Source organism: Heterodontus francisci, chromosome 8 (genome assembly GCF_036365525.1).
Source record: "Heterodontus francisci isolate sHetFra1 chromosome 8, sHetFra1.hap1, whole genome shotgun sequence".
NCBI classification, from domain to species: domain Eukaryota; kingdom Metazoa; phylum Chordata; class Chondrichthyes; order Heterodontiformes; family Heterodontidae; genus Heterodontus; species Heterodontus francisci.
The window spans coordinates 9,470,426-9,492,223 of record NC_090378.1 but is presented as its reverse complement, the minus strand read 5'-3'; the positions used below and the strand labels follow the sequence as shown (position 1 = coordinate 9,492,223).

General features: G+C 45.9%; 1 protein-coding gene across 1 annotated transcript in view; it reads right to left on the bottom strand.

Moving 5' to 3' along the window:
- LOC137373166 (di-N-acetylchitobiase-like) overlaps positions 1-21,798 on the bottom strand; it is an 82,547-nt gene that overhangs the window by 30,042 nt on the left and 30,707 nt on the right. The window contains exon 4 of the mRNA XM_068038025.1: positions 2,211-2,407. Coding sequence (XP_067894126.1) covers positions 2,211-2,407 — 197 coding nt within the window. The remainder of the gene's footprint in view (positions 1-2,210; positions 2,408-21,798) is intronic.

Genomic DNA, 21,798 nt, shown 5'->3' with positions numbered 1-21,798 from the left:
CCCTCCAGTGCAGGGCATTGGTGACCTCCCTGATGCAGCGGTGCACTGCTGACTGTGTGACCCCCACAAAAGTCTCTGTTGGGCCACTAAAAAGCTGCAGTGGCGTCAGGCTTGAGAACCGCTGTCACTATGAGGAACAAAGGCATGGGATGTCCACCGGAGCCCATGGGCTGCAGGTCATCCTTGAGCAGGGCACAGAGACGTGTCACCACCTTCTCTATATGCGCAATCTCCTCTGACACAGGTTCTCTGACATCCAATGGCATGCCATGTGGGGCCTGTGGATGCACGGCAAACATAATGGCGGGCTCCACTTGGGGGCTGCTGCTCACGACTGGGGGCCTCTACATGGATCGCACCTGCCTGTTGGTATTGCCTCTGGCGCATGCGGATCCTCACGAGCAGAGGATCACACAATGTAGAATGAGCCAAACCTACTTCCATGTGATAAATAAAGTTGAACCCTGCATGTATTCGAAGCTTCCCCACATGGCAGGGATTGGTGTTGACGGGTACATCAGCTGCTTTCCTGGATCAACTATGAAGCATGCCATGACATTGCCCAGCTTGGCCAAAACTCAGAGTGGCACAGCATGACCACATAAAGATCCTGCCAGCTGAATCAATTGCCCCCATCATCCATAACACCTTCATGCTCCTGCCCTTTCTGACACCCGCCCCACAAACAGGGTACCTAGTGTGCCATTGCCCCTTCACAAACACAGAGCGTACACTGTTAACGGAGGGATGGTACAAAGTACCTCCCTTCATGCAAGCACAGCTTTGCCTCTAGTAATCCCAGAGCCCCTCCCTTTCAGAATGTAGTGAGACCCCTGCATATCCCCCCTCCCTCCTCTCTTCCAGAATGCAGAGTTAGACCCCCCTGTATCCTCTCTCCCTCCTCCTTCCAGTGTGCAGAGTGTATCCCCTGTGTATCCCCTCTCCCTTCCAGAATGCAGAGTTATATCCCTGTGTATCCCCCCTCCCTCCTCCTGTTAGGAATGTAGAGTTCGACCCCTGCATATCCCCCTCCCTCCTTCCGTTAAGAATGCAGAGTTATACCCCTGTGTATCCCCCTCCCTCCTCCCTTCCAGAAAGCAGAGTGAAACCCCTGCATAGCTCCCTCCTTCCTCTCTTCCAGAAAGCAGAGTGAGACCCGTGTGTCTCCCTCTTCCCTCTCCACTTCCAGAATGCAGTTAGAACCCTGCATATCCCCCCTCCCTCCTCTCTTCCAGAATGCAGTTAGACCCCCCCTGTATCCTCTCTCCCTCCTCCTTCCAGTATGCAGAGTGTATCCCCTGTGTATCCCCTCTCCCTTCCAGAATGCAGAGTTTTACCCCTGCATATCCCCCTCCCTCCTTCCGTTAAGAATGCAGAGTTATACCCCTGTGTATCCCCCTCCCTCCTCCCTTCCAGAAAGTAGAGTGAAACCCCTGCATAGCTCCCTCCTTCCTCTCTTCCAGAAAGCAGAGTGAGACCCGTGTGTATCCCCCCTCCCTCTTCCCTTCCAGAATGCAGTTAGACCCCTGCATATCCCCCTCCCTCCTCTCGTTAAGAATGCAGAGTTAGACCCCTGTGTATCCTCCCTCCCTTCCATAATGCAGAGTGCAGACTCACCAGGTTTACCGATCGTGAACAGGACGGCACGTGATGGCCGCCCTTTCAATGAGAAATTCGGCAGTGTCGGTGGAGAGACGGCGGGCTGCATCATCAACATCGGTAAGTAATCATTACCATCTGCTAATTGTGGTGCCGTTGCCGTGTGGCGGTAATATGCGGCGGGCCACTCTCGACGTCACGGGTCGAGGCGGGCCTCTCCCCGCAGCATTTTACCGGCCCCCGCGCCGCGACCCGCGGCCTCAAGGGGCCTCTGAAATTCAGCCCCTTCTGCGCTGTATCATCCTTCCACTTGTGTGATAATTACAGTTTGAAACATGCCATCACTAGAATCTGGGCCTCAATACACTTGTATAATTCTGGGCTCCAATTGCTGCATCACCAAGTCTGCTGCAGATTCAGATTAAACTGATTCAAACTCAAATGTCTTTTCTCAACTCTGGTCCAAACAGTCTCGTAACAAGATGATGATCTGATAAAAAGCAGCTAGAAATCTTCATTTCAATTTACTTATCCAGGAAACTATCCATGTTTCTTTAGAATTAAGTGGAAAGCAAATTGCTTGTGCTTATTTTTAAAAAGATGGCTTTTACCTGAGATCCTGGTATTTGCTGGTGGAAAACGTCTGTGGTTCCGCTGAGCAGCTGAATTAATGCACGATAATTTGAAGCATTGTCCCATGTATCCAAATTAATTCCATCCAGAAACCAGAATTTTGCTTTATTCACACGAGATTTGATAAAAATTTCTCGTTGTCTCCTGTTGGTCATTTGTATTTCTTGTATAAATTCTGGTGAAGCGTGAAGAAATCACAATGATTGATTTTACAGTTTCATTTGCAGGACAGTCCCAAGACATTTTACAAACAGAACTGGCAGCATCAAGGCGAAAGCAGGAGAGGAAGATTGAGCTGCAGCTTGCATTCACCTAGTGCCTTCCACATCCTCAGGATGTCCATACATGCTTCATAACCAATTAATTATTTTTGAAGTGTAATCACTGTTGTTTTCTCAGTGGATTTTGTAGCTAATTTGTGCCCAGCAAGGTCCCACAAATAGGAAATTAGATAATGGACCAGTTTGGTATTTTGGTGGTGTTGGGTGAGGGATGAATGTTACCCAGGACACCACGAGAACTCCCTACTCTTCTTCACTTTGTGCCCACGTGGTCCTCTACACCCACCTGAACAGGCTGGTGAAACATTTGTTTAATATCTCATCTGAAACACAGCACCTTCACCAGTGCAGCACTCCCTCAGTACTGGCCTTATGTGTCAATTGCTGGAGTTAATCCAAAACCTTCTAACCCAGAGGGGAGGGAGATAGAGAGATAGAGACAGAGAGTGTTCCCACTGAGTCAAGCTGACATGATGGAAGTGACCAAAAGCACAGTCAAACAGATCAGCTTCAAGGCAGATTGAGAAGAGAAGAGAAATAGAAAAGCAACAAAAGTAGAAGATTTTAAATTCTAGTTTTCAAGGCAGTAACAGCTGAAGGAGTTGCATTGATGGTGGAAGAGGAGAAAACTCATCAGGCCAGAGTCAGAAGAGTGGAGCGTGTGCGCTGGACCGAGGCTCAGTACACAATAGGGTAGGACTTTCACTAAAGTGCATCCTGCTTTCTAATTCTGGCTTCAATTACATACTGCTGTGTGACATGTAATAAATGTTCCACTTATTAATTTATTAAAGTCAAGATATACATCATCTGGAGTTAGGGAGGACATCAAAAAGCAAGACCTCAAATGTAGTAATCTCTGGATTACTCCCTTTGCCACACATGAAAGAAAGTAGGCATAGGAGGATAGGGCAGTTAATGTGTGGCTGGAAACATGGTGCAGGAGGGAGGGCTTCAGATTCCTGGGAGATTGGGAGTTCTGTGGCAGGAGGGACCTCTTCTAGATGGACAGATTACACCTGAATCGATCTGAGAACAGGATCCTTGCTGACAGGTGTGGGGTAAGTTTTATACTAATTTGGCTTAAGGACAGAAAACAGCCAGCATAATAAATGGTTATTTTTCAGACTGGAAGATGGTAGACAGTGGTGTTCTCCAAGGGTCAGTGCTGGGACCACTTCATTTTTTGCTATATTTAAATGACTTGGATCTTAGAATACAGAGTAGAATCTCAAAATTTGCCAATGACACCAAACTTGGAGATGTGGCAAACAGTGAGAATGATATGAACCACCTGCAACACGATGTAGACGAGCAGAATGCACAGATAGGTGGCAGATGGAATTTAATACAGTCATGGAAGTGCTTTATTTTCTGTTGTTTAAACGAAGGGGGAGTTCTGTGTGCCTTTAAAACTGAGAGTTGTTTGTCTCTCTGAAGACAATGTGTGTGAGCTGCAAGTCTGTTTCCTAAGCAACAGCAAGAGAGATGGGGTGACATGCCGTATTGTACCAGTTTGACTGTGCGTAAAGATTTGCTAGAACTGATTTGATCTGGCAGACCAGTGAAGCATTCTCTCCTTGAAGGAAGGAAGGTTTTGCCACTCATCAAAAAAAATCTACATTAGCCTACAGGTTGTGATTTGCCCAAAGGGGAAAATAGACCCCAGGAAAGGATTCTTTGCATTATTGGAGATAGCAAATTCCGTTTTACTCCAGTCTCGAAGCAGTCTCTGCCTCAGGAGTGACTTTCTGTTTTCTTTTGTGTTCTGGGAGCTCTGGACAATCAATCGTTTCATTTTGCTTCAAAATCTAAATGAACCTCTTGCTACACTCCTAGTTGAAAGAGCTGTGTGAAGCCGACTGCAGCTGAAGTGCCTTTAAAGGCTATCCATTATAGACTGTTCATCAACTCGCCTGGAGACTTCGAGGTGCATCTGCCTATTCGACTTTGGGATACCTCACTGGTCCAGAAAATTAACCTAACTGGGACTTTCAACCCAGTTGTTTTATTATTCCTCAGAAAAGCTTCCTATTAAAAACATCATTTTAAACCAGTTAAACCAGTTTTTGAATGTAGTTGTATGTTCATGAGGGTCAGAACGAAAAGGAAGTTAATAAAGTCTTTTTAAACACAGTTTTATCTCAATATTGTTTAAGATTTAGCTTATTAATAAATAGTTAATTTGTTGTCATTTAAAGATACCTGGCTTGGTGTGTTTTATTCTGGGGGTTAAGAAAGTGTTTCATTTGCTTAACTTACAGTAGGTGGGAAACTTTAATAGTATGCTGTGACCTGTGGGGTAATGGGACTGAATTGACAGTGCATTACTCCCGCCTCATCACAACAATATTGACAAGTGTGAGGTGACGCATTTTGGCAGAAGGAGTCGGGAGAGGAAATATGTACTTAATGGGACAGTTCGAAAGACTGTGCAGGAACAGAGGGGCCTGGGGTGCATGTTCATAGATATTTGAAGCTGGCAGGACATATTGAGAGAGTGGTTAGTAAAGTGAGGGGCATGCAGAGAATCTTCAGGGTGATTTGGACAAATTAAGTGAGTAGGCTAATGCATGCCTGATGCAGTATAATGTGGATAAATGTGAGGTTATCCACTTTGGTCGCAAAAACAGGAAGGCAGATTATTATCTGAAAGGCTATAAACTGAGAGAGGGGAACATGCAACGGGACCTGAGGGTTCTCGTACAAGTTGCTGAAGGTAAGCATGCAGGTGCAACAGGCAGTAAAAAAGGCAAATGGTATGTTGGCCTTCATAGCGAGGGTATACGAGTACAGGAGCAGGGATGTCTTGCTGCAATTATACAGGGCCTTGGTGAGGCCACACCTGGAATATTGTGTGCCGTTTTGGTCTCCTTATCTGAGGATGGATGTTTTTGTGATAGAGGGAGTGCAGCAAAGGTTTACCAGACTGATTCCTGGGATGGCAAGACTGACGTATAAGCAGAGATTGAGTCAGTTAGGAAAAATTCTGACAGGACTTGACAGGGTAGATGCAGGAAGGATGTTCCTGATGGTAGGGGAGTCCAGAACCAGGGGTCATAGTCTAAGGATACAGGGTAAACGTTTCAGGACTGAGATGAGGAGAAACTTCTTCACCCAGAGAGTGGTGAGCCAGTGGAATTCGCTACCACAGAAAGAATATGAGGCCAAAACATTGTTTGTTTTCAAGAAGGAGTTAGATATAGCTCTTGAGTCCAAAGGGAATCAAAGAATATGGGGAGAAAACGGGAACAGGTTACTGAGCTGAATGATCAGCCATGATCACAATCAATGGCGGAGCAGGCTTGAAGGACCGAATGGTCTACTCCTGCTCCTGTTTTCTATGTTTCTATTTTCTATGCATATGGGATCTTGGACTTCATAAATAGAGGCTTTGAGTATAAAAGCAGGGAAGTTATGCTGAACTTTTATAAAGCTCTGGTTGGGCCCCAACTGGGGTATTGCGTCCATTTCTGGTCACCATTCTTCAGGAAGGATGTGAGGGTCCTTGACAGGGTGCAGAGGAGATTTACCAGAATGATTCCAGTGATGGGAATTTTAGTTAAAAGGTTAAGCTGGAAAAACTGGTTGTCATCCTTAGATCAAAGGAGATTGAGGGGAGATTTAATGGAAGTGTACAAGATTAGACAAGGAGAAACTTCCCATTAATTAATGGGACAAGGACTGGGGGACACAGATTGAAGGTTTTGGGCAAGTGATCGGGGGAATATGAGGAAGAACATTTTTACGCAGTGGGTGGTAATGACCCGGAACTTGCTGCCCACAAGGGTGGTGGAAGCGGAGACAATAAATGACTTCAAAAGGAATTTGAATGGGCACTTGAAGGAAATAAACTTGCAGGGCTATGGGTATCGACCAGGGGAGTGGGACTGACTGGATAGCTCCATGGAAAGCCAGCATGGACTCAATGGGCTGAATGGCCTCCTTCTGTCCTGTAAATGACTCTCTGACTATATTACCTCCTCTGCTCTGCTTATGACATTCTTGATGGCATGGATATACCAGTCTTCCCTTTATCCAAGTCCTTCAGTCACAACCTGTGCACTGTATGGCCGGGTCTGGTTAGTCAGTATTTTAAGTAACAGAAACAGCTCCTGGATTGAGTCTTCACTTTCTTCTGCTTGCCGGTGCTCCACTCCTGCCTGACTGCCCAATCTGGGGAGGACTCTGTCTCCTTTTATCTGGTTCTAACCAGTGTCAGTTTCCCTGGAAACCTGAAGTTATTTTTCCAGCTTCTGTTTCTGTTTAGATTTCCATTTCTGTTTCAGTTCTAGTTTCTGAATCAATTCTAGTTTCCCTCTCAGTTAGAGTCGAAAAAGCAAACTTTGGAACCATGGATTCCATCACATGTCCCCTCTTGGGGAAAAGAAAGTTTTACTGGAGTAAAGTTTTCATTAGAATGGTTTAGAAATACAGCAAGTTGTTAACATCATAAACATTTGATCAAATAGCTTATTGCATATTGTAAAGGTAATATTTTCATGTTCCACAATTGGACATATTGGGGTGAATTTTATCAGCACCTCGATGTGTGGGCCGCGGCGGGGAGGCCCATAAAATGCTAGTGGGAGCAGCCCACCTCGACCCACGACACCGAGATTGCCCCACTGGATATTAGCTGCGGCAGCGAGGCCTCGGTGCAGCCCTCACCCCCATCGTTTGGCGGCGGGGCCTTCATTACAATATTAAAATGAGGATAATTAACATTCAAATGAACTTACCTGCCGGACGGAACTCACACGCCTTCAGACCAGTTGGACTTCCAAGGCGAGACACTGGTCGGGAGGGGGAGGAATAAAAGTTATCAGGATGGGAGAAGGGGGAAGCAGGGAAAACACTTATTATTGGTTGCAGGGAAGGTGGGAAGGAGTTGAGAGTCAAAGGGAACAATTTCGGGGGAAAGGTTCAGGTTATCAATGCAAGTTTTTCTGGGGGGAGAGGACGATTTATATATAGATTATCCATTGGGAGGTGGGAGATGGGATTTGAAGTTGAATTAAAATTGTATTTTTATTTCCCGGAGACTGGGACCTGTAAAAATTTAAATGTCACTGAAGGGCTCGAAGCCCTTTAAAAATAGCGGTGTGCCTGAGAGATGATGCTGTTGCCGGGGACGCAGCAGCCGCCCCTTCTGCATCATCGGGGGCAGCTGCTCTCCCCCTCTATTTAAATGAGCTTCCGGGAATAATATCATGGGGGTTCGGTGCCGGAACCTCCGGCACAGCGCGCTGCCGTGAAGCGCGAGGCACTGATAAAATTTCCAAAATTAGAAAGGCTTAATCAATAACAAAAGCCACTCAAATTTGCCAGTTAGGATACAAACATTATAGAATGTCAGAACTCAGGGCCTTCATTCTCTTTTAAACCCCTTCTTTCAACTTTGGATACAGCATCAGCAATGATATTGCTTTTCCCTGCAACATGCACAATTTTCAGTGTAAATGGCTGGAACATCAAACTCCAACAAAACAGCCGGAGGTTCTTTGTTCTGAACTTTGAGAAACAAAGTGAGTTGTGGTCTATAGAAACTAATATTTCTCCCTCACTATTGATTACAAAGACCTCAAAATGTTGTAAAGCCAGTACAAGACATAAAGCTTCTTTGTCGATTGTCCAGTATTTTGTTTGATGTTTATTGAGCTTCCTAGAGAAGTAGCGACTGGGCTGTTCCAGAGCAGGATCATCATCTTGGAGCAGCACTGCTCCAACTGTTACAAAAGTGTCTCTAGGTTTCGTTAAATATATTTTTTGAGGATTCATTTTTGAAAGATTGACGCAATGTTAAACTTTGGGGTTTTCAAAGGGGTTATGTTATGGTCAATCAAAATATCAATAAGGTTCCCGGTGTAGACAGAATTCCCACCGAATCTCAGAAATACAGCGGAGAGGCACTCTTGACATAAATACATGGTCTCATCACCCTCATCTGGAAGGAGAACAGAATGTCAGGGGATCTCTGAGATGCCGTTATTGTGACCATCTTCAAAAAAGGTGACAAGACCGAATGTGGTAACTACAGAGGGGTATCCCTGCTGTCCGCCACAGGGGAGGTCATCGTAAGAGTCCTTCTCAACCACCTCCTCCCTGTGGCTGACGAGATCCTACTGGAATCACAATGTGGATTCCATCCATCAAGAGGCACAGTGGACATGATCTTCACAGCAAGACAACTCCAAGAAAAGTGTAGGGAGCAGCAGCAACCTTTATACATGGCCTTCTTTAACCTCACAAAGGCCTTCGACTCTGTCAACTGGGAGGGATTATGGAACATCCTCCTCAAATTTGGCTGCCTGGAGAAATTCGTTACCATCCTCCACCTGCTGCATGTCGACATGCAAGCTGTAATCCTTGCTAACAGATCTGTCAATGACCCAATCTGTGTGCAAACTAGGATCAAGCAAGGCTGTGTCATCGCACCAACACACTTTTCCACCTTCCTCGCCGCAAGACTCCACCTCATTTCTTTAAAGCTCCCTGCTGGAGTAGATCTACGCTCCAGGACGAGCCTCCAGTCCAGAACCAAGGCCACTTCAATCTCTGTCATCAAGTTGCACGATGCTGACGACGTTTGCCTATGCGCACACTTGGAGGAAGAGCTTCAAACCCTTGTCGATGCATTCATGGAGGCATACAATAGAATGGGCCTGAAGCTAAACATCCGGAAGACTAAAGTCCTATACCAGACTGCTCCCGCAGTGCAACATTGCCCCCCGACTATCACGATCTACAGCGAACCACTGGACAATGTGAATCACTTCTCATACCTTTGGAGCCTCCTCAGTGTCACATAATCGTATTTTTTCCCCTCGGATTAAAAAACAGTGCGTGTCTTTCAGACTCTGTTTCAAAACAGTGTGCCTTTAAGACTGAGCACAGTATGCCAGCTGCACCTGTCCTTAGACCAAAGCAGAAGAGTGAGGTCACATGGTATAATGTTTCCCTTTGTGTGTAAAAACTGGCAAAAACCGGATTGAACCAATTTACCAGCAAACCATGCTACTGAAGAAAAGAGCTGTCTATTTTTCTCAGCAAAAAATCTACAAGGAGTTATGGGCCACATTAATTGCCTAAGGAGGAAAATACCCTTTGAAGGGACTGTTTCTATTGCTGAAGTAACATTTTGACTGACAGACTGTCAGTTTTAAACTTCAAGAAGACCAATTGCTGTGCTCATTGCTGAAAGAACTGTTTCTGCCTGCTGCAGCCAAAGTGTTTTGAATGTCTCTCGACTCAGAGACTATTTTATCAAATCTACGTGGAGACTTCGAGTGGCATGTGATCATTTTTACATTAGAATACCTCAACCATCAGGAATGTAACCCACAAAGACTTATATGCCAGTTATTTATTTACTCTTAAGAAACAACTTTTTTTTTAAAACATAATATTTTTTTAAAGTAACTGGATAACCATGATTTTTGAGTGTATGTGTCTCAATGGGGGAGTTAGGTTAAAATGACAAGTTATTTGGTCTTTAGACATAGGTATATCTTAACAGAGTTTAGTATTTAGTTTTGAACAAATAGTTAATCTGTTGCTGTCTGGACACCTGGTTTGATCTGTTTTATTCTGAGGGTTACTAGAGTGTTTAATTTGGCATTTTCTGGTTGGGTGGGAAAACGTTAATAATATACTATGACCTGTGGAGTGATGGGACTGAATTGACAGTGCATTGCTCCCACCTCAGTCATAACATCAGCAAGGGCAGACGTTGATGATGAAACTCAGCATCGCCTCCAGTGTGCCAGTGCAGCCTTCGGTCATCTGAGGAAAAGAGTGCTTGACAACAAAGACCTCAAACCTGGCACCAAGCTCATGGTCTACAGGGCCACAGTGTTACCTGTCCTCCTGCATGCGTCAGGAACATGGACACTGTACAGCAGACATCTCAAAGCCCTGGAGAGATATCACTAACAGTGCCTCAACAAGATCGTGCAAATTCAGTGGCAGGACTGGCGCTCCAATATCAGTATACTCTCTCAGGCCAACATCTGCAGGATCAAGATTCTGGTCATGGCTAGCCAGTTACATGGGTGGGCTACATCATCCACATGCCTGACACAAGACTCCCAGAACAAGCTTTCTACTCTGAGTTTCGCCACGGCAAGAGGCTTCCAGGAGGGCAGCGGAAATGCTACAAGGATGTCCTTAAAGCCTTCCTGAAAAAATATGGCATCTTCACTGATTCGTGGGAATCTCTTGCATAAGACCGCCCAAAATGGAGAAGAAGCATCAACCAAGGTGCCAACCAATTCGACCATCGACATGCCCAGGCAACGACCAAGTGCTTGCAGTGGAAGGAGGATTCAGAAATTAGAGCATCCCATTCACTCGCCTCACCAAACACCACCTGTCCCACCTGTGGCAGAGTGTGTGGATCCAGAATTGGACTGTTCAGTCACCTAAGGACCCACAACCCTGGAGCAGAAGAAAGTCATCCTCATTGCCGAGGGACTGCCTAAGAAGGTAAGAAGAAGAAGACTTGACTTTGAAAATTAGTGCCTGGAAATGTTTTCAAAAGGGGCACTGCGAGGTCTTGTTAGGAAAACAAGCCTTTCTGGGAAACCACCTGACTTTCAGCTCAATAAACAACAGAGAACTTTGGACACCTGGAGAAGTTGTTTACAAAGAAGTGACAGGTCACTTTTGCTTTTGCAATGTCTTGAGTTGGGGTTGCACTGTATAAAATGGGAGAGAACTTCCAAGGAGAGAAGAGAATTCCCAAGGAAGGAGAGAGGACCACAACCCAGCTCAGCATTCCAGCACCTCTCTAAAAGACCCTGAGAAGTCCACTGTGTCAATTCATCTCATCTCCTGTCTTTGAAGAAAAGACTGCGAAATTAATTCTCAACGCCGCTGGAAAAGAACTGTTCTAAAAGATCCCACTGACCCATCTATGTCTGCTCGGAGGCCAGACACTGTGCCAGTTTTGGAACACAACATCTCTCATCTGCTGTTTCTTCAAGAATGGGCAAGTATTCAGCGCAAGTTTTTGTTGTCTGTCATAGAACTTGAAAAACAAAAGTTTTATTTTTCCAGTTAACTGGGGTAGGGTGTGTGTGAGTATGAGGGACGAAGGTAAAAAGGAAACTTCTGTTTTTCGATCTGTGTGGTTTATGCTTTGTTACATTCCTGGTTCGGAGTTGTTTTATAATAAACTGATAATATTGCTTTTTATTAAAGGAACCTGATTGGTGTTTAATTCTGGGATAAAAATGGACTCTATGATTGACCGTATCGGTAATTGGAAAAAATGTAGATATATGTTGTGACCCATGAAGAAGGGGAACTAGAATAACAGTACACTCTGCCCGCCTTGTTCGTAACACTACCCCTACATCACTGGCATCAATAGCTACATTGAATGGTTTGTTAAAGTCTGGGGCTGCAAGATCTGGTTCTTTTACTAAAATGGCCTTTAACTTCTCAGATGCTGTTTGGCATGACTCTGATCTTCAAACTTCACATTCTTCTTTAACAGATTAGTTAATAGTTTGACTACTCTGCTGAAATTCATTACAAATTTCCTGTAGAACCCACACATACCCAGAAACTGTAACACTTCTTCCTTTGTCTTGGGTACAGGAAAATCTATCATCGCCTGATCTTTGGCCTCTTGTGGAAACACTGGACTTTGACCCACGATATTTTTAAAAATTCATTCATGCGATTTGGGCATCGCTGGCCAGGCCAGCCTTTATTGCCCATCTCTAATTGCCCTTGTGAAGGTGGTGGTGAGCTGCCTTCTTGAACCGCTGCAGTCCATTTGGGGTCGGTACACCCACAGTGCTGTTAGGAAAGGAGTTCCAGTATTTTGCCACAGCGACAGTGAAGGATTTGCGATATAGATCCAAGTCAGGATGGTGTGTGGTTTGGAGGGGAATTTGCAGGTGATGGTGTTCCCATGAATTCACTGCCCTTGTCCTTCCAGGTGCTCGATGTCACGGGTTTGGAAGGTGATGTCTAAGAAGCCTTGGTGCGTTGCTGCAGTGCATCTTGTAGATGGCACACACTGCTACCACTGTGCGTTGGTGGGAGTGAATGCTTGTGGATGGGGAGACAATCAAGTGGCTGCTTTGTCCTGGATGTTGTCGAGCTTCCTGAGTGTTTTTGGAGCTGCACTCATCCAGGCAAATGGAGAGTGTTCTATATCACTCTCCTGACTTGGGCCTTGTAGATAGTGGACCAGCTTTGGGGAAACAGGAGGTGAGTTACTCGCCTCTGGATTCCCAGCCTCTGACCTGCTCTTGCCGTCACAGTATTTACATGGTTATTTCAGATCAGTTTCTGGTCAATGGTAAACCCCAGGATGTTGATAGTGTGAGATTCAGCGATCAAAATGCTGTTGAATGTCGAGGGGAGTTGATTAGATTGTCTCTTGTTGGAGATGGTTATTTGCTTTGCACTTGCATGGCATGAATATTACTTGCCACTTATCAGCCGAAACCTGGATATTGTCTGGGCCTTGCTGCATTTCTACACGGACTGCTTCAGTATCTGAGGAGTAGAGAATTGTGCTGAACATTATGCAATCATCAGTGAAAACCCCACTTCTGACCTTATGATGGCAGGAAGGTCATTGATGAATCAGCTGAAGATGATTGGGCCTAGAACAGTATCCTGAGGAACTCCTGCAGTGATGTCCTGGAGCTCAGATGATTGACCTCCAACAACCACAACCATCTTCCTTTGCGCTAGGCATGAGTCCAACCAGCAGAGAGTTTTCCCCCTGATTCCCACTGACTTCAGTTTTGCTAGGGCTCCTTGATGCCATATTCAGTCAAATGCTGCCTTGATGTCAAGGGCAGTCACTCTCACCTCACCTCTTGAATTCAGCTCTTTTGTCTATGTTTGAACCAAGGCTGGAACGACGTCAGGAGCTGAGTGGCCCTGGTGGAACACAAACTGAGCATCACTGAGCAGGTTATTGCAAAGCAAGTGCCGCTTGATAGCACTGTCGATGACACCTTCCATCACTTTACTGATGATTGAGAGTTTACTGATGTGGTGGTACTTCACCGGGTTGGACTTGTCCTGCGTTTTGTGTACAGGACATACCTGAGTAATTTTCCACATTTTGCATGGTAGATGCCAGTGTTGTAGCTGTACTGGAACAGCTTGGCTTGGGGCACAGCAAGTTCTGGAGCACAGGTCTTCAGTACTATTGCCTGAATATTGTCAGGGCCCATAGCTAATGCAGTATCCAGTGCCTTTAGTTGTTTCTTGATATCACGTGAAGTGAATTGAATTGGCTGAAGTCTGGCATCTGTGATGCTGGGGACTTTAGAAGGAGGCCGAGATGGATCATCAACTCAGCACTTCTGGCTGAAGCCTTATCTTTTGCACTGATGTGCTGGGCTCCCCCATCATTGAGGATGGAGATGTTTGTGGAGCCACCTCCTCCTGTTAGTTGTTTAATTGTCCACCAGCATTCACAGCTAGATGTGGCAGGACTGCAGAGCTTCGATCTGATCTGTTGGTTATGGAACCACTTAGCTCTGTCTATCGCATGCTGCTTATGCAGTTGGCATGCAGGTAGTCCTGTGTTGTAGCTTCACCAGGTTGACACCTCATTTTGAGGTATGCCTGGTGCTGCTCCTGGCATGCCCTCCTGCATTCTTCATTGAACAAGGATTGGTGTCCTGGTTTGATGGTAATGGTAGAGTGTGGAAATGCCAGGCCATGAGGTTAAATATTGTGGTTGAGTACAATTTTGCTGCTGCTGCTGATGGCCCACAGCACCTCATGGATGCCCAGTTTTGCATTGCTAGATCTGTTCAAAATCTATCCCATTTAGCATGGTGGTAGTGCTACAAGGACTGTGCGGTGGTATCTCCTCCCTATACTGTCATGGACAGATGCATCTGCGGCAGGCAGATTGGTGTGGACGAGGTCAAGTATATTTTCCCCTCTTGTTGTTTCCCCACCACCTGCCGCAAACCCAGTCTAGCAGCTATATCCTTTAGGACTCAGCCAGCTCGGTCAGTAGTGGGGCTACCAATCCACACCTGGTGATGGACATTGAAGTCCCCCACCCAGTGTATATTCTATGCCCTTGCTACCCTCAGTGCTTCCTCCAAGTGGTGTTCAACATGGAGGACTACTAATTCATCAGCTGAGGGAGGGCAGTAGGTGGCAGTCAGAAGGAGGTTTCCTTGCCCATTGACTTGTTTCCATGAGACTTCATGCGGTCTGGAGTCGATGTTGAGGGCTTCAAGGGCAACACCCCCCCAACTGTTTACCTCTCTGCCGCCATTTCTGCTGGGTTTGTTTTGCCAGTGGGACAGGTCATACCTGGAGATTGTGATGGCGGTGTCTTGGATAATTTCTGAAAGGTATGATTCCGTGATTATGTCTATGTCTGTGGAACATCTCTCCAACTTTGGCACAAGCCCCCAGATGTTAGTAAGGAGGGCTTTGCAGGGTGGACAGGGCTGAGTTTGCCATTGTCATTTCCGGTGCCTAGGTCGATGCCGGGTGCTCTGTCTGGTTTCATTCTTTATTGACTTTGTAGTAGTTAGATACAACTGAGTGACTTGCGAGGCCATTTCAGAGGGCATTTAAGAGTCAAGCACATTGCAGTGGGTCTGGAGTCACAGGTCAGCCATGTGTCCTAGATAAGTCGTAGATAAAACCTTGGCCTCAACAAACTTGCACTTTGCTGGGTTTATGACAAGGTTAGCTTTGGCCAGCCTGTCAAACAGAGCCCTTAAACATCGGACACGATCACTTTACCATCATCGATGTACACAACACAATTACTCAACCCAGCAATCACTTAATTGGTCAATCTTTGAAATATGGCCGGTGCATTTTTCATACCAGATTCCATGACGTTACACTGGAACAGACCATCTGGTGTCACAAAAGCAGATATTTCTTTCACTTGGTCAGACAAGGGGACTTGCCAGTATCCCTTAAGCAAATCGATATTGTTAACAAAGGCCGCGTTGCTCACTGTTACGTTCCAGTGAGAAAGGTGTCTCGGGGTCCCTCTCAACCTTCACCTGATCTTACTGTAACAGGGTTTAATTTTAAAGAAACTGTGTTTTTCGCTCCCCTTTGGTGAATCCTTGTTTACCGCTTTCCAATTATACAGTAATGAAACCAGCACAAACAGGCTTCCTTAGGTTTCAAGAAGAAAGGTTGAAATGTATTAAACTTAAACAATAATTCGGTTAATGCCTACAGATACATGACATGCCCACACTCGCATGCCTACACCATACACACATGCAAATAGAGACAGAAAAGAGCAGAAGAAAAATAAAGTGGAAAAGTTTGAGGCAGAGTTTTTATTCCAGTTCTTCGAGCTCACTGTCGAGTCCTTGATTGTAGGTAGATCTTGATTTTCGTTGGGGCCCAGTATTCTTCTTAAACCATGTTCACTGTCGGAGACTTTTCTCTCTTGCGGTTTATGTGTCTTCAGTGGATTGAGAGGCTTGCGACAAAGAGATGGGAGCAGAGAGGCAGGAGAGGCTGTGGTGAGCCAGCCAGGAGAGATCATCTCTGTCCAGGAGCATTCTGCTTTCTGCCCAAAATGCTGGTAGAAATTCAAAAACCTCAGGTTGCCCAACAGGTTAGTCATGTGCGTAGCTGGTTTGACCATGTCCGTTTGAGTATTTCGCCATCTTAGCAGTCAACCTGGAATGCGAGCTCCCCCACCTTCAACATCTGGTGATCAAACGTCCATTGTGGGTTGAATGTGTCAGGGAATGGCCCTTTGTCCTTTCCAAGCACTGTCTGTTAATATTGAAATGTCGTTCCAGCCAAGGGACCATACAGAATCTTTGAGAACCGTCTTCTTTCGGTACTAAACCAAGAGGAGAACATCAACTTCTTTGACTCACTTAGCAATAACCTACTCACTGATGCTCAGCTCCAGGTCACAAAGCACCTGACCTCATTTCAGTCTTGGGCCAAACATGGATAAAAGAGCTGAACTCCAGCGGTGAGGTGAGAGTGAATGCTCTTGACATCAAGGCACCAATTGACCGAGTGTGGCATCAAGGAGCCTTAGCAAAACTGGAGTCAATGGGAATCAGGGGGGAAAACTCTCTGCTGGCTAAAGTCATATCTAGCACAAAGGAAGATGGTTGTGGTTGTTGGAGGCCAATCATCTCAGTTCCAGGACATTGCTGCAGGAGTTCCTCAGGGTAGTAGGCTCAACCAACTTCAGCTGTTTCATCATTCTCCTTCTTTCCATCATAAAGTAGGAAGTGAGGATGTTCGTACAATGTTCAGCACCATTCATAACTTGTCAGATACTGAAGCAGTCCATGTCCATATGCAGGAAGACCTGAATAACATTCAAGTTTGGGATGATAAGTGGCAAGTTGCCTCGTGCCAAACAAGTGCCAGGCAATGACCATCTCCAACAGGAGAGAATCCAACCATTGCCCCTTGACATTCAATGGCATTACAATAGCTGAATCCCCCACATTCAACATCCTGGGAGATAGCATCGACCAGAAACTGAACTGGACCAGCCATATAAGTACTGTTGCTACAAGAGCAGGTCAGAGGCTGGGAATTCTGCAGTGAGTCACTCACCTCCTGACTCCCCAAATCTGGTCCACAATCTACAAGGCGCAAGTCAGGAATGTGATGGAATACTCTCCACTTGCCTGATTGGGTCCAGTTCCAACAACATTCAAGAAGCTTGACACCATCCAGGACAAACAGTCCGCTCGATGGGCACCCCATCCACCATCGACGCACAGTGGCAGCAGTGTGTACCATCTACAAGATGCACAGCAGTAACTCACCAAGGCTCTTCGACAACACCTTCCAAACCGTGACCTCTCCCAGTGACCGTGACCTCTACCTCTACTAGTAGGACAAGTGCAGCAGATGCATGGGAACACCACCACCTGCAAGTTCCCCTCCAAGCTACACACCATCCTGACTTGGAACTATATCACTGTTCCTTCACTGTCGCTGGAGCAAAATCCTTGAACTCCTTTCCTAACAGCACTGTGGGTGTACGTACCCCACATGAACTGCAGCGGTTCAAGAATGCAGCTCACCACCACCTTCTCAAGGGCAATTAGAGATGGGCAATAAATGCTGGCTTTGTTATCAATGCCCACATCTTGTGAAAGAATAAAAAAAACTAAGTTCAATTATAGAATTATTTAACATGTATTGAACCTCCTCCATGACTTTGGTCTATTTACTGGGATTGAATCTGCAGGGGTTTTGTTAATTGGTTTAGTTTCCCCTACATCAATCTCATGAATTGCCCGAGAAGTGCGACCTTGCTTATCTGTACATTATCGTGAATGCTCCCTCAAGAGGTCCGATATGTCTTTCCTCTGGTGCTCAGCTCGGTGTTGCAGCATCTCATCCTGACTCTCTAACACCTCTCTGTTTGCCAGCTTGACCACAGGCGGTTCAATCTGGGAACACTCAGTCTCAGACTCATCCTCTGGTTTATCATGATTTCTTTCTTCTCTCTTTGGCCTCCTTGTCTCGAGAGACAATGCGTAAGCGCCTAGAGGTGGTCAGTGGTTTGTGGAGCAGCGCCTGGAGTGGCTATGAAGGCCAATTCTAGAGTGACAGACTCTTCCACAGGCGCTGCAGGTAAAATTGGTTGTCGGGGTTATTACACAGTTGGTTCTCTCCTTGCACTTCTGTCTTATTTCCTGCCAACTGCGAAGTCTCTTCGACTCGCCTCTGTTTAGCCCTGCCTTTATGGCTGTCCACCAGCTCTGGCGATCACTGGCAACTGACTCCCATGACTTGTGGTCAATGTCACAGGACTTCATGTCATGTTTGCAGATGTCATGGACGGCCGGTGGGTCTGATACCAGTGACGAGCTCGCTGTACAATGTGTCCTTGGGGATCCTGCCATCTTCCATGCGGCTCACATGGCCAAACCATGTCAGGCGCAGCTGGCTCAGTAGGGTCTATATGCTGGAGATGTTGGCCGACTCGAGGGCTTCTGCATTGGAGATACGGTGCGACCACCTGATGCCAAGGATTCTCTGGAGGCAGCGAAGATGGAATGAGTTGAGACTTCGCTCTTGGCTGACATATGTTGTCCAGGCCTCGCTGCCATCGAGCAAGGTACTGAGGACACAGGCTTGAAACACTCAGACTTTTGTGTTCTGTGTCAGTGCACCATTTTCCCACACCCTCTTGGCCAGTCTGGACGTAGCAGTGGACACCTTTTCCATGCACTTGTTGATTTCTGCATCGAGAAACAGGTTACCGGTGATAGTTGAGCCTAGGTAGGTGAACTCTTGAACCACTTCCAGAGCGTGGTCGCCAATATTGATGGATGGAGCATTCCTGATGTCCTGTCCCATGATGTTCGTTTTCTTGAGGCTGATGGTTCGGCCAAATTCGTTGCAGGCAGCTGCAATCCTGTCGATGAGTCTCTGCAGACACTTTTCTGTGTGGGATGTTAATGCAGCATCATCAGCAAAGAGGAGTTCCCTGTTGAGGACATTCCGTACTTTGGTCTTCACTCTAAGATGGGCAAGGTTGAACAACCTGCCATCTGATGTTTTGTGGAGGAAAATTCTTTCTTCTGAAGACTTGAACGCATGTGAGAGCAGCAGTGAGAAGAAGATCCCAAACAGCATAGGTGTGAGAACACAGCCCTGTTTCACGCCACTCAGGATAGGAAAGGGGTCTGATGAGGCACCGCTGTGCTGAATTGTGCCTTTCATAGTGTCATGGAATGAGTTGATGATACATTGTAAATTTGGTGGACATCCGATCTTTGCTAGTCGTCTGAAGAGACCACATCTGCTGACGAGGTCAAAGGCTTTGGTGAGATCTATGAAAGCAATGTAAAGGGGCATCTGTTGTTCGTGGCATTTCACCTGTAGCTGGTGAAGGGAAAACAACATGTCAATGGTGGATCTCTCTGCTCAAATGCTGCACTGTGCCTCAGGGTAGACACGCTCAGCCAGCTTCTGGAGTCTGTTCAAAACGACTCGAATGAAGACTTTCCCCACTCTGCTGAGCAGGGAGTTTCCACGGTAGTTGTTGCAGTTATCGTGGTCACCCTTGTTCTTCTTGAGGGTGATGATATTGGCATCGCGCATGTCCTGTGGTACTGCTCCCTCATCCCAGCACAGGCAAAGCAGTTCATGGAGTGCTGAGAGTATTGCAGGCTTGGCACTCTTGATTATTTCAGATTTAGTGCCGTCCTTTCCAGGGGATTTTCCACATCAATGGCATCACTGAGTTCCGATTTTGTTGGCTGTTGGTCCAGCTCACCCATGGCTGGCAGAGACTGGGCTGCATTGAGGGGGGTATCAGTGACAACATTTCCCCAGGTGTACAGTTTTCGGTAGTGCTCCACTCAGCGGTTCATTTGCTTGCATCGGTCAGTGATCATTTCCCCTGATTTAGACTTGTGGGGGGAGCGATCTTCTTGATGGTTGGCCCAAAAGCTCTCTTAATGCCATCATACATTTCTCTGATGTTTCGGTGTTGGAGCCAGCTGAATACAACTGCATAGGTGTTGCCAGTAGTCATTTGCACAGCACCTGGCTGTTCTGTTCTTTGTGCAGCGCTTCTGGCTACTTTAACTGCTATGGATGTTAACTCGCTGGGGGCTTTCTTATAATTCATCAGTGCAGTGCACGTTGCAGCTATGACAGGTTCCAGCACTTCAAAGTGAGTTTGAAACCAGTCTGCCTTCTGTTTCCTCCTGCACCCTCCTGCTATGTGTGCTATGGCATTGGAAGGATGAATGAGAATGGACAGAGACTGCTGGAGTTGTGTACCTATCACAACCTCTGCATCACCAACTCATTCTTTCACACTAAAACCTGTCACCAGGTTTCATGGAGACACCCAAGATCACGTCGTTATTATCAGCTACATTCTTGCCCCCTGTGCGACACATAGATTAGATTAGATTAGAGATACAGCACTGAAACAGGCCCTTCGGCCCACCGAGTCTGTGCCGAACATCAACCACCCATTTATACTAATCCTACACTAATCCCACATTCCTACCAAACATCCCCACCTGTCCCTATATTTCCCTACCACCTACCTATACTAGTGACAATTTATACCGGCCAATTTACCTATCAACCTGCAAGTCTTTTGGCTTGTGGGAGGAAACCGGAGTACCCGGAGAAAACCCACGCAGACACAGGGAGAACTTGCAAACTCCGGAATCGAACCCGGGTCCCTGGAGCTGTGAGGCTGCAGTGCTAACCACTGCGCCACTGTGCCGCCCATACTGGCAGACTATTGTTATGATCCTGTAGTTTTTTTTTCGGGAAGAATGCAGGGTGCCTTTAAGGCTGGAAAGGAACAGTACTGCTTTAAGGCAGCGAGCTCCAAAAGCTGAGTCAAAGAATACATTCCCGTTGCCTGGAATACATCCATTCAGGATGTCAAATTGGTATCTCGCTCAAGATTGAATCATATTTAATTCAATGGCTCACATCTTGGTTCAGAATCAGACTAATCTGGAGGGCTCGCATTTGGAATCATATTAATTACTCGTCTCAGGGATAATTGCAGTCTTGCATTTGACGTCATATTTAATTACTCTTGCATCTCGGATCTTAGCAATTGGAAACTCAATTGTTGGGATTTAAATCTAATGCCAATTACAAAGAAATAAAAGAACCAGATATAATAAGGTACAGTTTATACCATTGTAATGGCATTAGTGGTTGAAGCAGAGCTTTTGGGAAAGCAGCATGTTTCCCTGAGTGACTTGATAACTTTAACTAAGAACAAATTAAAATAATTGGCAGTGAAATTAAGGTTAGAATTCAAATCAGGTTCCAAAAAAGCAGAGAAAATTGAGATAATAGCCAAACATCTGGAATTAGTGAAGAAGTTGATGATCATGATGATGATGAAGCTGAAGGGGAATACGAGGAACAGGAAAGGTAATGCAAGAGACAAGAAGGTAGTAGGTCCGAGAGTGGTGTAGTAGCATTGTCGAGGATTCTGTTAGAAACAAAAAACCTTGAGGCGAAAAAAGAATTAAGAAAACTTGAACTTCGGAGAGAAAGTGCAAAAGAGAGGAAATTTAAGTTAAAAGGGTTGGAACTAATACAAAAAGGTAGTCTTGAATCCAGGGAAAATTCGGGTCAGGAAGAATTTGAATTTAGTTCCGGACCCAGCGAGAAGTTGTTTAAATTTATGCAGGCTCTTCCGAAGTTTGAGGAAAGGGACGAAGAGGCATTTTTCATATCTTTTGAAAAAATAGCCAAACAGATGAAATGACTGAAAGGAAGCTGGACATTGCTCATGCAGGGCAGGCTGGTAGGC